The sequence below is a fragment of the Oratosquilla oratoria genome, chromosome 20 (genome assembly GCF_046742065.1).
Source record: "Oratosquilla oratoria isolate Oo_2021 chromosome 20, ASM4674206v1, whole genome shotgun sequence".
Taxonomy (NCBI): domain Eukaryota; kingdom Metazoa; phylum Arthropoda; class Malacostraca; order Stomatopoda; family Squillidae; genus Oratosquilla; species Oratosquilla oratoria.
Window position 1 is genome coordinate 36,700,267 of NC_134796.1, and position 15,377 is coordinate 36,715,643.

At 39.2% G+C, this 15,377-nt stretch overlaps 1 protein-coding gene across 1 annotated transcript; it reads right to left on the minus strand.

The window, feature by feature from the left end:
* Window positions 1-331: 331 nt before the first annotated feature.
* Window positions 332-853, minus strand: LOC143036062 (pro-resilin-like). The gene is made up of 2 exons (XM_076203318.1): window positions 738-853; window positions 332-621 (listed from the first exon to the last, which is right to left on the minus strand). Exons 1-2 carry the CDS (start codon window positions 837-839, stop codon window positions 355-357), a joined length of 369 nt encoding a protein of 122 aa, XP_076059433.1. The 5' UTR covers window positions 840-853; the 3' UTR covers window positions 332-354.
* Between the last annotated feature and the right edge of the window lie 14,524 nt (window positions 854-15,377).

Here is a 15,377-nt window from a genome sequence, read left to right on the forward strand (position 1 = left end):
TTTTTTCTTCCCTACAACGATAAACCGTAGACATCGTCCAGTTTGTATTCATTACGAAAAAAAAAAAAAAAAAGAGATATTCATTGTGATCCCATCACTTCTTTTCAGTTTTTTTGGGGGGTTTATGACCCTAGGATATCATATCAATACGCAGTTTTTTATGCATTTATATATAAAAAATGTGGTGTAGTCTTATCATGTCTATTATATTTTTTCTAGATCCAAATGAAAGAAAAGCTAAAATTGCATAAGCATTTATTTAGTTATAAAAATAGATATACATCTGATGATATCTGTAAACAATGGGATATGCTCATCTATTTTTGGTTGCATAACAATCTGGCACTCTCCAATTTACTTTCCGGCATAGGCTGAAGGAGGAGGGGCATAGGAGGGTTGGGGAGGTCCGTAGGAGGGTCTGGCCTGTCCCTCATAAGTGACTTCGGCCACAAATCCGGAATTCCCTTGCACGTTGTAGTTGACCCTCTGGAGGCGTCCGTCGGGGAGGAGGACGTAGTAGGAGCCCTGCGTGTGGTCCCCGTCGCGGGACTCCTGGTGGCCGAAGTCGTTGCCGGAGGCAGCGTCGTTGACGGCCCAGTCGAAGTCGTACCTGGCAGGAGCCTTTGAGGGGAAGAACGAGAGAAGGTTGCATATGGAGATGGACACATTATCGTAGAGAAATGTTATTGGGTGAAACTACTTTGAGTCACTGTTATGCAGCCAGAGCTATACATTACCGTAGGTCCGTAGGGTTGGTATGCGGACGGGGGAGGTGGCGGGGGCCGGGGCACGTTGTAGCCCGACGGGATGAAGGAGTCTCCCCGGACCAACGCTAGCATAGCCAAGACAGCAACAACCTGCCGAGTTATAACATATTCCTTATGTAAGAATATTTTTCATAAAATGTCCACAGCTTTGCAATAGGAAAGAAGATTCAGCATGTAGATGGCATACACATTAACAATACACCTTATTTGCTGAAATGTACATATATACAGAACAGGACTTTTATCAATGGCTCAATCATAATTATCTCTAAGGCTCCTGACAGCTTCTGTCTACTTAACGGGACCTCATGTCCATATACTATTGTCCTTGTTACAGTTTTCACTTCTGACAGTTCCACATCTTATTCATAGTAGATTTCATGGGCCCACCCCTCTGATCTCGGGTTTCCATTGCGAAATGACTTCTTCATTCTTTTCCCCCTGGTTAGCCGAATTGTTCTTGCAGTAGTAATCAGTGGTTGCTTGATTACATTGAACGAATTCCATATAAACACACTTGTATGTATATGTATCATGAATGATTGAATTGACACACACACACACACACACACACACACACACACACACACACACACACACACACACACACACACACACACACACACACACACACACACACACACACACACACGCACGCACGCACGCACACACACACACACACACACACACACACACACACACACACACACACACACACACACACACACACACACACACACACACACACACACACACACACACACACACACACATGCACACACATATATATATATGTATATGTATATATATGTATATATATATATATATATATATACATATATATACATATATATATATATACATATATATATATATGTATATGACCGGTGTCATACCTGGTAATTCTATTCATATATATATATATATATATATATATATATATATATATATATATATATATATATATATATATATATGTGTGTGTGTGTGTGTGTGTGTGCGTATTTACATATATATATATATATATATATATCTATTTATCTAAATGTAGTATGCAGGAAAGGAATGATGTTCATGGGGTATTGTCTATTACTCTCCAATTACCACAATTGAAAACAAATTCACGTATGGTTTCAACTTGGGCTGAATCTCCAGATTCTCCAGTCATCATAACTGGATATGAATTCATGTATAGTTGTAGCTTGGGTCATATCGACTTTTAGGCTATTCCAAGTATTGATGTATACGTATGGGAAAAGTATTTCTTCAAATCCTTTAGACATTTAATCTTTTTGAATTTGTTCTTGTGACCTCACGAAACCCTTCCATCCCTGATTATGAGATATCTTATTTCATTGTATTTTTGTACCTGAATTTGTGGGTGAATGTTTGCATGCTCTCACACTAGCGTGAATGTATGCCTTTTTTGTCCACGGGTACTTGTAAGAGTGTAATTAACAATTACATTAACACTCGTGCAGATAAGATGCAGAGGTCAGAGCGCGTACCTTGAGATCCATGTTCGTGGTAAGCCAATCTCTGACTGATGCCTTCCATGAGCTGTGATGACCTTATATACAAAGATCGACTCCAGCGACCTTTGACGTCATCACGAAGGTGTGGCCAAGTCTTCGGAGTCTGTGACTATTGCGTCAAGTGCAGTCACGCGCAGAAAGTGTAGGAATGGTTCTCAGAAAGAATAGAATCTCGCATTTATAACAATTAGATTTCGTTCAGACATTTAAGTCGGAGATGGAAAAAATTAGTGGATGTTTTTCATGAATAAAGAAACGAAGTAGAGATTAAAAGTGGTTAATATTCTGTTCTGAGTGAAGATCAATCTCCACTCAAAATAATGCTGCGTGACTCTAGTTTGTTGGGATATCACTTAAGTCCTTATAATACTGATCGTATGAAACTTATAGTCATTACCCCATGTGGAGTTCGACAGAGTTATTGTAATTCGTCTTTGCATCTCCTTATTGTCCAGGTCCTACACCCATGTTATATTGACTAAATATAGTACTTAAAGAAATTGATGAGTTTAATGATATCTCGTTAGTTAGTCCTCATTTGGAATGTGCTATTTCTGTATGGTCACCGAATATCATTGAAGACATTGATAGATTGGAAAAAGTATACAACGAGGAGTCACAAAACTGATTCCAAATATCAAAAATGAATCATACAAAAATCAACTAAAATATATGAATCTGGTTTCCCTAAAAAAACGTAGACTCAGAGGTGACTTGATGCAGGTCTTTAAGATTCTAAAGGGAATCGACAACATCAAAAATTACAAAATTTTTACACTGAATGATTGTAATGGTCTCAAACTGTAAGGAAATAGATTCAATTTGGAAGTGGGCAAAAACAACTTCTCCAACCGTGTTGTTAATGAATGGAATAAACTTCCTACAGAGGCAGTGCAATGTAGTTCAATTCGAAGGTTCGAAGCTTTAAGATTCGTTTAGATAAACACCTAAGCAAGATGCTGTAATGCCTGCCATTTATTTTATATAATTTGTTTATTTGTTTGTTATTATTTGTCTGTTTATTATTATTTGCTTGATTTTCAATTACTATTACTTATCTGCCTGTTTGTTTATTGTCTAACTATACCTATGCATTTATTTATTTATTTTGTTTATTATTATTTGTATTATTATAATTTTATTTGTTTATTTATTTATTTACTTACTTATTTATTTTAATGAATGAATGAATGAATGAATGAATGAATGAATTTATCATTATTATAATTTTTTCCTCATCCTATGGACAAAAAGGTTTCCTGTCGGCATGCTCCTCCTTTGTAATCCTTTGTAATCCTTTGTAATTTCCATTAAATACCACCAGGTACCATTAAATACATAATTTATTATGGTAATCATATTTACTGCCTTTTCCTTTCTTTTATCACGATATGCTACCTTATTCAGATCTTGGGCATTCCTGTTTTATGGGGATACCCATAACATACGTTTTCTTTTTATTCCTTGTCAGCCAACTCTCAATTGCCTCATGCTGTGCCAAAACCAGCTCCGCGATCAGATCACTATGATTGGCGTGCCCAATCGGAAGGGTGCGGGTCTTGTACTTAGTTGCGGGTTCAATTCCGCACTCTTCTCCAATTCCCAGTAATTGCCCCATCAATTCGAGTATATAGAGCAAAGGTGACGGCTTTGGCCTCATCTACTCAGCGATTCTTGGCATATGCTCCTCACTACCTTCTTCCCACTGTTATTTTCCTTGAGTGAATAATATCCTCTATAATCACCTCCCTTTACATATTGAACGGATTTGGTGCTATCAAGTAGCTTTGTCTAATTCCTTTGTCCATATTCTAATATCAGAATTCTTCTAATCTTAACTGGAGCTTCCTGAAAAAAAAAAAAAATCCCATGGATCTCATGTCTGTCATCTACTTCATTTCATGTGCATCCATATGCTAATTCTATAATTATGTATACGGTAAGTCACATGCACGACACGTGATCCAAAAACCTACCATAGGATGTCGTCAGACACTGGCGCCAGTTGACTCATACTTAGACCAAACATTACTGCCAACCCCTTGCTGACACACACATTCCCCAAATCACAAGCATCAAGTAAGCGTGACGCCACGATCACGCGACCCTTCCAATTAAAGCCACAAATCTCTCATTAGACAGATCATTAACCATTTCCTTATATCTACCAAACTACACAACCATAACTGTAATCACGTCAATACATCACGTCAAGACATATTCACTAATACTAACAAAGTACATAATACGTACAATTAACCCACAAATATGATTGTGGAAAGTATGTATAGGCAACCTTGTACATATGGAATTACACCCCCGCTCTGTAGATACCAAAACCTATTCGATTCAATGAATTTAGAGAGCCTAAAGATGCTTTATCCTTCTCTGCGCCACACGAAAAAGTAGCTGGTGGCAGCGGTGGTAGCAGAACGCTACTCCAGCCTACACCTCCGAAGGAAGCCACTAGTCCATGACTAGAATTGTCAGCCCAGAGTAGTGATTCCTAGCAACGCAATCTCAAGACACAACTCAACGCATCATGGAATGAAACTCCAATCAAGTCACAAGAATGCCCAGTGCAACGCATTGAAACCCAGAATCAATCAAGACCAGCGCATCGACTTCAAGACTTCAATCAAGCCCTCGGAAGCCAATACAAACTCGAAAAAGACATCAATCAACCCCGTTCACCTACTTCGAGGGCACCAGGCACCTCACAGAAGCCTACGTAGCATTTGCTCAAGGGAGAGGCGTCCAAACACGCAACTCAGCAAACGCCTCGCGAGGCATTCTCGCGCGCCCACTTCTATGTTAAAGAATGACCAGTGATGGAAACTAAAATCTAAAAGGGATGCGAGTAAGTGCTAACGTAATCCTACCACATAAGACGCACCAAATGTGTGTGAGTGCACAAGCACTCACACACATTTTCACATACTAGACAAACGTCGGAAAAATAGTTGTCCCAAATTTACTTCGTATTCGTATTTCCTTGGATGACGATATTTTTTGACTGCAAAAATGTCCCTGTGTATAACAATATCTAAGGAACTGCAACTGATTAAGAATAATTATAATCTCGGGTATCACTGACTAGAGCTCCACTCCCTCAAAGTGGCTGGCAACAATCCTCCCATAGATGTTTTTGGGAAGATGTACTGGACTGTCGTCTGTTGTATTACTTTGGAACTGTTTCTATGCCACCGGGCTACGGTAGCATGGGGAGGGGATCAGACAATGGATGTCAGTTCTCCTTATGCGTAAAGGCGCAGGAAATACGAACTAAATTGATAGAGAGTTTGTACCATGTTCACAGACCGATTGTTTGCTACACTGGGATGCACATTCACATTGGGTTGAGGATAATGGCGTATTTTAGAGATGGACATCAGGGAGATAGTTCTCTCTGACGTCAGTTTAGCATCATTTACATATACCCGTATTTTATTGTGTTTCTTTGTACGATCAGGCTTGAGCTAGAGGTAAACATTCTTATCTATGGAAATATATATTGCAACGAACATATGCATACACCTAAAACAAATAAAACACATATATAAATTAATGCATACATAAATATATATAAACATATATGTATGTACGTATACATACATAATACATACGTGCATTCATCCACGCATAAATGCATAAATTTCCATAGGTATTGGAAACATATACGATTTTTTAAATGCAGTAGGCATGAAAGGTAAATTATATATATATACATTTTGTTCTTCAGATAATTTACTCACATATAATATACAAAAATATATAAACTAAGTGTGAAGATTCAAGGAACAAGAAACGGCCTACTGGCAGGGGAAGACTTACGTTAAGATGTCTCTTTCTATGTAAAAGGTATCGGAATATCACTACGATTTCTTTTTTTAATGCAGTAGGCATAAAAGGTAAATCATATGTGTATATTGTTTTTCAGATAATTTATTTACATAGAATATACAAAAATACATAAACTCTCAGAGGATTCAAGGAACTAGAGACTGCGTTCTGAAAAGCTGTCCTAGGTTTTATTTTCCACCATAGGAAGGAGGAGGAGGGGCGTAGGATGGCTGGGGAGGAGAGTAGGCCCTGGCCTCTCCCTCGTAGGTGACCTCGGCCACGAAGCCGGAGTCTCCCTGCACGTTGTAGTTGACCCTCTGGAGTCGCCCGTCAGGGAGGAGGACGTAGTATGAGCCTTGTGTGTAGTCCCCATCTCGGGACTCCTGGTGGCCAAAGTCGTTACCGGAAGCGGCATCGTTGACAGCCCAGTTGAAGTCGTATTTAGCAGGAGCCTTTGGGAAGGTTAAGCAGAGATAAGATACACCATGATATTCTGGATAGTCATATATCTAACAGAAACAATACTAATTTCCGTATTGGGTACTCCAAATAGGAAACTCACCTGAGATGCCCCATAGGTGGGCCGCGGGGGTGGTTGGGGGACATTGTACCCCTGTGGAAGTGCGTCTATAACGACGACGGCCAACAGGGCCAAGGACAGACACATCTGGAGTGTTGAAACTAGTTTTACGTGGTTGAATATCAACACAATTCTCATGCTTGAACCGATATTGTAACTTGAATTCTGAGTGATCTCATATTGTTTTAGAAAAAATAATTCAAGCGTTGAAGAAATCCTGTCTTTACATTTCTATTAGACAATTATAAAACATGTGGTGTATCTAATGGAGAATATATGCTGAAAAGATATAATATAGTTTGTACTAAAAAAGAAACAAACGGAAAATAGAGACCATTTTGTATGTAAATAATGTTACTAAACAAATATAATAAATGTAGGATATCAAATGTCTCAAAGTGTTTTGGAAAGAAAAAGAATCAAAAAAGAAAAATATAAAATTCAAAGAAAACGAAGAACGAGTGATTGAAGCCTTCCTCCATTTCCAGTGGGGAAGAGCGCCTACCTTAAGGCTGTCTGTTGAGATCGTTCAAGTCACTGATGGTACTTCGTCCAGTGCCGCGGCCTTATACAGTATACGCGCGTCCCTCCAGCCAACGTCTGTGACGTCATGGCAAAGTTAATAACGCCAGTGAAGGACGAGTCGTCTTTCTCCAAGTCACTGAGTCTGAAGGTTTTGAAAATGTTACGTATATTATACTTCACACTCACGACGACCAAGTTTTGGCGTCGTTATACTTGTTGAAGTTAAATTTAGCATAATGGTTTACAATAGATTCTTTAGAATCATTTTAGATTCCCAGGTTCTTTTGTACGATTCAAAAACCATGCATTCAGACAATTTGTACTCATACTTGAAACTCTTCATATAATTCCTATTTATGCAATCGGAGAGAGATGAACCGTATCAAAATTATTAAAAGAGCAGATTCAGTGTAACGATTTCAGTGTTGTTTAATCCCCACTCGACTGCGGGTGCTGACCCTATACGAAGGACTCGTTCACCTTAGCATGGAGTACGTATCTCATATTGTGGTTAATCGCATAACTCAGTTCTCCTGATCAAACCAGAGGCCAAACATTTCCGTTTGATTGGTGATTTTTTTCTTTCTAAAGAAATTCAACCTCTCCTTGTCCGCCAATTTCCTGCATCTTTATCTCTTCTACTACTATTTTCATGGTTACTGCGTTTTCGAAATCAATAACCGTTACTTCCCTCCTTAGACTACTAATTACTAGATTCTTATGAACAAATCAACCTAATTTGCACAGTTGTCATTTGGAAGAGTGAACCAATATTTCTACGTTTTCCATGGCATTTGACAATATTCCTCTGTCCTTTCATATCATCCTCTATAGTATTTGTTCATTTTTATTACTTTATTATTGCATTATGTGTGAAACATATTTTCTTAGTTATAATGTGTACTTTTTCTAAGTCATCTGTTGATTTATTCTAAACCTGGGTATGCCACGTTGTAGTTGACTCTCTGGAGGCGTCCGTCAGGGAGAAGGACGTAGTATGAGCCCTGTGTGTAGTCCCCGTCTCGGGACTCCTGGTGGCCGAAGTCGTTACCGGAAGCGGCATCGTTGACAGCCCAGTTGAAGTCGTACTTAGCAGGAGCCTTTGGGAAAGTTGAACAGATATAAGACACTATGATACTCTGAATTATTATATATTTAACAGAAACGATGGCTATATGTGGTAAATAGACACATTGAATTCACGATGAAAAAGGGGGTGGATGGAAAATGACCAATTTTAGACACGGTAATACATCGGGTTAACGATAGTGCAAAAATTTAAGTTTACAGGCAACCAACCAACAAAGAAGAACTTATTCATTACCTGTCACGACTCAACAACATGAGAACAAAATCTTGTGTAGTGATTATATTTTTCCTGCGAGCCTTTAGAGCGTGTAGCGAGGAGTTCTTATAAGATGAGCGTAAGCACGTAATGGAGACGTTCAGCCGCCTTAAGTATCCATCGGGTCTACTATAAAAATTAAAGAATAAAGCTGAACACATATGTAAAAAAAAATTTAAGAAAAAAAACAAACAAACACACCCACCCAAAAAACAAAAAAAAAAAGTCGACTTAATGTTGTTTTACTCGAGACAAGGTGAAACAATATCCAAGCTCCTCACGAGAATCGTGGTAAACATAGTACACTCGTCAGGGCGGAAGACGAAGGATATCATATCTAGAAACCTAAAAATGAAAAGAAAGAACGAAGACAGATTAGTATACAAAATTCCCTGTGGCGGATGCGACGCAACTTACTTCGGCGAAACGTCACGAGGAATCGGAAAAGGAATCTATGAAAACAAGAATGACATGCGACACCACAGAATATCTAACTCATTAGTAATAGACGCTACGAACCACAGCCATTTACCCTACTGGAATAATGTAGAGGTACTATACACTGTTGCGAAAAAAAAATGACAAGAAAACCGATAGAAGCAGGTTACATAAATCTAACAGTAACAGCTAGTCATAGAAAAGGGTTTGTAAACCTAGCACTCGGCTAGGCCGTATTGGGCATCGCAGGGGCACATACAGACCAATAAGCGAGCTCCATTCCAAGACGACCTACCAGATGATCCGTAAGATATGTGTATAATCATCGTATGCCCAGTTGCCTGTATCCTTTTCTCTCTGAAGAAGAATGTCCAAACGTTAGAGGATGAAGTGTATCTGTTCCATTCTGATATTCCTAAATTGCGGAAATACTGGGGAGGTGGTTATAATTCAGAAAGTTTGTCTTTTGAGGGAAAGTGTGGAGAGAATATAGGAGCACTGGCATTGATTCTCCTAAAATGAGATGCAATGAAATTGTTGTTTGAGGAGGAAGAGGAAAAAGTAGGAACTTATTGCGAGGATTTGAATATATCTAAATAAAATGTATAAACACAGTAAGGGGAGGAACACGAAGGCAGGTGGGAGGTGGTCATTGGTCATAAGAAAGCCATGAATGAGAGGAGAATATCTTGTATTAAGCTCTTCATTTAATCATCAGTTATGAAGGAAGAAGAAGGGTGAGGACTCTACGGCAGGAGGCGCGCATATGCGGCCTAAACCATCAGTTATGCTTGTGGGATAAAGAATGAATGGCTTATATGAGGTTTCATGGCCTTTAAATGGGTTATCGGAGGCTCTTACTAGGATTTTTACTATAAACTTATAGTGTGGACTGTAAAGTGGGGTAGGAATCTATTGCATGCACTGGAGTGCCGATACTGCAACCCAGGCCGCTTTGTCGGCTGTTTCGTTGTCAGGGGTGCAAACATGAGGGGGAAACCCAGCAAAAAAGACACATAGGAATAGCTTTTTAATTCAATTTGCATTTTTTTTCTTTCCTACAACGATAAACCGTAGACATCGTCCAGTTTGTATTCATTACGAAAAAAAAAAAAAAAGATATTTATTGTGATCCCATCACTTCTTTTCAGTTCTTGGGGGGGTTTATGACTCTAGGATATCATACCAATACGCAGTTTTTTATGCATTTATATATAAAAAATGTGGTGTAGTCTTATCATGTCTATCATATTTTTTCTAGATCCAAATGAAAGAAAAGCTAAAATTGCATAAGCATTTATTTAGTTATAAAAATAGATATACATCTGATGATTTCTGTAAACAATGGTATATGCTCATCTATTTTTGGTTGCATAACAATCTGGCACTCTCCAATTTACTTTCCGGCATAGGCTGAAGGAGGAGGGGCATAGGAGGGTTGGGGAGGTCCGTAGGAGGGTCTGGCCTGTCCCTCATAAGTGACTTCGGCCACAAATCCGGAATTCCCTTGCACGTTGTAGTTGACCCTCTGGAGGCGTCCGTCGGGGAGGAGGACGTAGTAGGAGCCCTGCGTGTGGTCCCCGTCGCGGGACTCCTGGTGGCCGAAGTCGTTGCCGGAGGCAGCGTCGTTGACGGCCCAGTCGAAGTCGTACCTGGCAGGAGCCTTTGAGGGGAAGAACGAGAGAAGGTTGCATATGGAGATGGACACATTATCGTAGAGAAATGTTATTGGGTAAAACTACTTTGAGTCACTGTTATGCAGCCAGAGCTATACATTACCGTAGGTCCGTAGGGTTGGTATGCGGACGGGGGAGGTGGCGGGGGCCGGGGCACGTTGTAACCTGTCGGGATGAAGGAGTCTCCCCGGACCAACGCTAGCATAGCCAAGACAGCAACAACCTGCCGAGTTATAACATATTCCTTATGTAAGAATATTTTTCATAAAATGTCCACAGCTTTGCAATAGGAAAGAAGATTCAGCATGTAGATGGCATACATATTAACAATACACCCTATTTGCTGAAATGTACATATATACAGAACAGGACTTATATCAATGACTCAATCATAATCATCTCTAAGGCCCATGACAGCTTCTATCTACTTAACGGGACCTCATGTCCATATACTATTGTCCTTGTTACAGTCTTCACTTCTAACAGTTCCACATCTTATTCATAGTAGACCTCGTGGGCCCACCCATCTGATCTCGGGTTTCCATTGTGAAATGACTTCTTCATTCTTTTCCCCCTGGTCAGCCGAATTGTTCTTGCAGTAGTAATCAGTGGTTGCTTGATTCAATTCAACGAATTCCATATAAACGCAATTGTATGTATATGTATCATGAATGATTGAATTCACACACACACACACACACACACACACACACACACACACACACACACACACACACACACACACACACACACACACACACACACACACACACACACACACACACACACACACACACACACACACACACACACACACACACACACACACACACATATATTGCGATCAGCACGGGAATGAGAATAGGAGACATTGTTAAGAACCAGAATAAAGTCGTGGCCAACGGGGAAGAAAACAGTGTCGTCTACAAGATACCGTGTGGAAACTGTCCTGTGAGCTACTACGGGGAAACCAGCCGAGGTATTAAGAAACGGACAATTGAGCACACAGGAATGACATCAAGGCACACCGAGTATCAAACTCGCTAGTGGTTCATGTAGATACTCACGGCCACTTACCAGACTGGAACAAAGTAGAGGTGCTGCAGAAAGGACTTCCTAAGAAAAGAAGGAAAATAACTGAAGCAGCTTACATCGCTTCCCATCCGAACAACAACCACCGCGATGGGTTTATTAAATTAACAAAGACGGCGAGCCGCTTGGTACTTCGCGAGGCAGAGCGTAGGAGGACGAGAGGTCAGGTCGATCATGGTGGAACGCGGATAGATTCGGCGGGTATTTAGGGGGTGAATGATTTGAATGTGCATGTACTCTGAAGAAGTCCTGGTAAGGACGAAACGTCAGAATAAATCCCTAAACGGTTCCCTGTGTTTATCTCACCACCCATCCACTCATCTGTCTTACATATTTCAATATATATATATATATATATATATATATATATATATATATATATATATATATATATATATGACCGTTGTCATACCTGGTAATTCTCTTCATATATATATATATATATATATATATATATATATATATATATATATATATTTGTGTGTGTGTGTGTGTGTGTGTGTGTGTGTGTGTGTGTGTGTGTGTGTGTGTGTGTGTGTGTGTATGTGTGTATGTGTGTGTGTGTGTGTGTGTGTGTATGTGTGTGTGTGTGTGTGTGTGTGTCTGTGTGCGTATTTACATATATCTATTTATCTAATTGTAGTATGCAGGAAAGGAATGATGTTCATGGGGTATTGTCTATTACTCTCCAATTACCACAATTGAAAACAAATTCACGTATGGTTTCAACTTGGGCTGAATCTCCAGTCATCATAATTGGATATGAATTCATGTATAGTTGTAACTTGGGCTATATCGACTTTTAGGCTATTCCAAGTATTGATGTATACGTATGGGAAAAGTATTTCTTCAAATCCTTTAGACATTTAGTCATTTTGAATTTGTTCTCTTGACCTCACAAAACCCTTCCATCCCTGATTATGAGATATCTTATTTCATTGTATTTTTGTACTTGAATATCTTGAATGTATTAATGAGTCTATTTGTGGGTGAATGTTTGCATGCTCTCACACTAGCGTGAATGTATGCCTTTTTTGTCCACGGGTACTTGTAAGAGTGTAATTAACAATTACATTAACACTCGTGCAGATAAGATGCAGAGGTCAGAGCGCGTACCTTGAGATCCATGTTCGTGGTAAGCCAATCTCTGACTGATGCCTTCCATGAGCTGTGATGACCTTATATACAAAGATCGACTCCAGCGACCTTTGACGTCATCACGAAGGTGTGGCCAAGTCTTCGGATTCTGTGACTATTGCGTCAAGTGCAGTCACGCACAGAAGGTGTAGGAATGGTTCTCAGAAAGAATAGAATCTCGCATTTATAACAATTAGATTTCGTTCAGACATTTAAGTCGGAGATGGAAAAAATTAGTGAATGTTTTTTATGAATAAAGAAACGAAGTAGAGATTAAAAGTGGTTAATATTCTGTTCTGAGTGAAGATCAATCTCCACTCAAAATAATGCTGCGTGACTCTAGTTTGTTGGGATATCACTTAAGTCCTTATAATACTGATCGTATGAAACTTATAGTCATTACCCCATGTGGAGTTCGACAGAGTTATTGTAATTCGTCTTTGCATCTCCTTATTGTCCAGGTCCTACACCCATGTTATATTGACTAAATATAGTACTTAAATTTTTTTATGAGTTTAATGATATCTCGTTAGTTAGTCCTCATTTGGAATGTGCTATTTCTGTATGGTCACCGAATATCATTGAAGACATTGATAGATTGGAAAAAGTATACAACGAGGAGTCACAAAACTGATTCCAAATATCAAAAATGAATCATACAAAAATCAACTAAAATATATGAATCTGGTTTCCCTAAAAAAACGTAGACTCAGAGGTGACTTGATGCAGGTCTTTAAGATTCTAAAGGGAATCGACAACATAAAAAATTACAAATTTTTTACACTGAATGATTGTAATGGTCTCAAACTGTCCAGAAATAGATTCAATTTGGAAATAGGTAGAAACAACTTTGCCAACCGTGTAGATAATGAATGGAGTAAACTTCCTGCACAGGCAGTGCAATGTAGTTCAGTTTGAAGCCTTAGGGTTGATTCACACTATCGGTCCGGTCACGCTCCGCTCCGGTTCTGAGGTATTCAGGGTTGATTCACACTATTGGTCCGGTCGCGCTTCGCTCTCGGTTCTGAGGTATTCACACTATCGGTCCCCTCTCGTTCCCGTCATCCCCCCTCCCTCGACACCAGTAGAAGTCTTACCATCAGTTACGAAGGATGTGTGACTTTTCTGACGCCGAGTTGGCAATAATCGCTATTGCACTTGATGAAGAAGATGAAGGAAAACAAAATAGAAAAAGAAAGAAATTGTGGGTTCATCCTATGTTGCAAGATAGGAAGACTGAAGGAGAATTTCATACTCTGTATCCTCGTCTTATTGATGATGAGAGTAAATTCCACAGCTATTTCAGAATGAACAAAGGAACATTTGAGAAAATACTATCCAAAATTGAGGATGACCTGAAATGTACAAGAAGATGCTGCACTTCCTGACACTGATGTGCTTGCACCATACGTTATAGTGGGAGATGAGGCTTTCCCGCTGAAGAGAAATTTGATGAGGCCCTACCCAGGTTCACAGACTGAACATAAGGTAGAGAAGAGGATTTTTGATTATATATTATCTAGAGCCAGGAGGATAGCTGAGTGCACATTTGGTATTCTAGTGCAAACCTTCAGAATATATTTAAGGAAACTTAAAGCTATGCCTTCTAACTCTAATGAGATCATTACAACAACATTAATAATTCACAATCTGATACACCCAAATGCTGTTGCATTACCAGATACTGTTGTCATGCCTCCATCAAACATAGTACGTCCAATGAGAGGAAGAGGGGGGAAATGCTACGAAGGAGGCTTTTGGCGTGAAAGAAACACTGAAAGATTATTTCAGCTCCCTAGCTGGTTCAATGCCTTGGCAAAAGGATGAAATATAAGTAGACAAACAAACTTGTGTAAGAATATTTGTTGAGTGAGCTAAGGAGATGCATTTCCGCAGTGGATAATAGGTTATTATACATATGGAATTTCTTTCTTCGGTTAATAATGTGTATTTTTGTTTCTCTCAGTACCTTGGCAATATGATAAGTATGCAAACATTATTGTATAGGAAAATTGTTTAGTGAGGATTGGAAATGCATTTCCACAGTGGACATTAGGCAATTGTATGGAATTTCTTATCTTCACAACCCAGCTGCCTGCTTATTTCAACACAGCTTCTTCTTTTCGCCACGTTATCACTGTAGTGCAGCGAAGTCAGGTCATACAGCTCTGGTTTACCTTTTGACTAATACAATTAGCATTTCATCTGAATCCACAAAATTAAAGTAAGTTTTGTAGGTTATATTTTATTCAGTTGGTGCTTATGTATATCCTCGCTGTACGCATTGTCATTGTATCAGTGATAAATAAAAAGAAAACGTATTTTTATAATTTTTCTAACATTCTCATGATCCCATTGTGGTGTTTCCTTTGGATTACCCATGGTTTGGTAGGACAGCAGGTAACACTACTTGCTTATATGAAGGCTGAATCTCGACTG

Coding starts and splice junctions, on each gene's coding strand:
- LOC143036062 (XM_076203318.1), bottom strand. CDS start 839: ATGCTAGCGTTGGTCCGGGGAGACTCCTTCATCCCGTCGGGCTACAAC. Junction 622..737: donor ACCAACCCTACGGACCTACG/GTAATGTATAGC, acceptor TTCCCCTCAAAG/GCTCCTGCCAGGTACGACTT.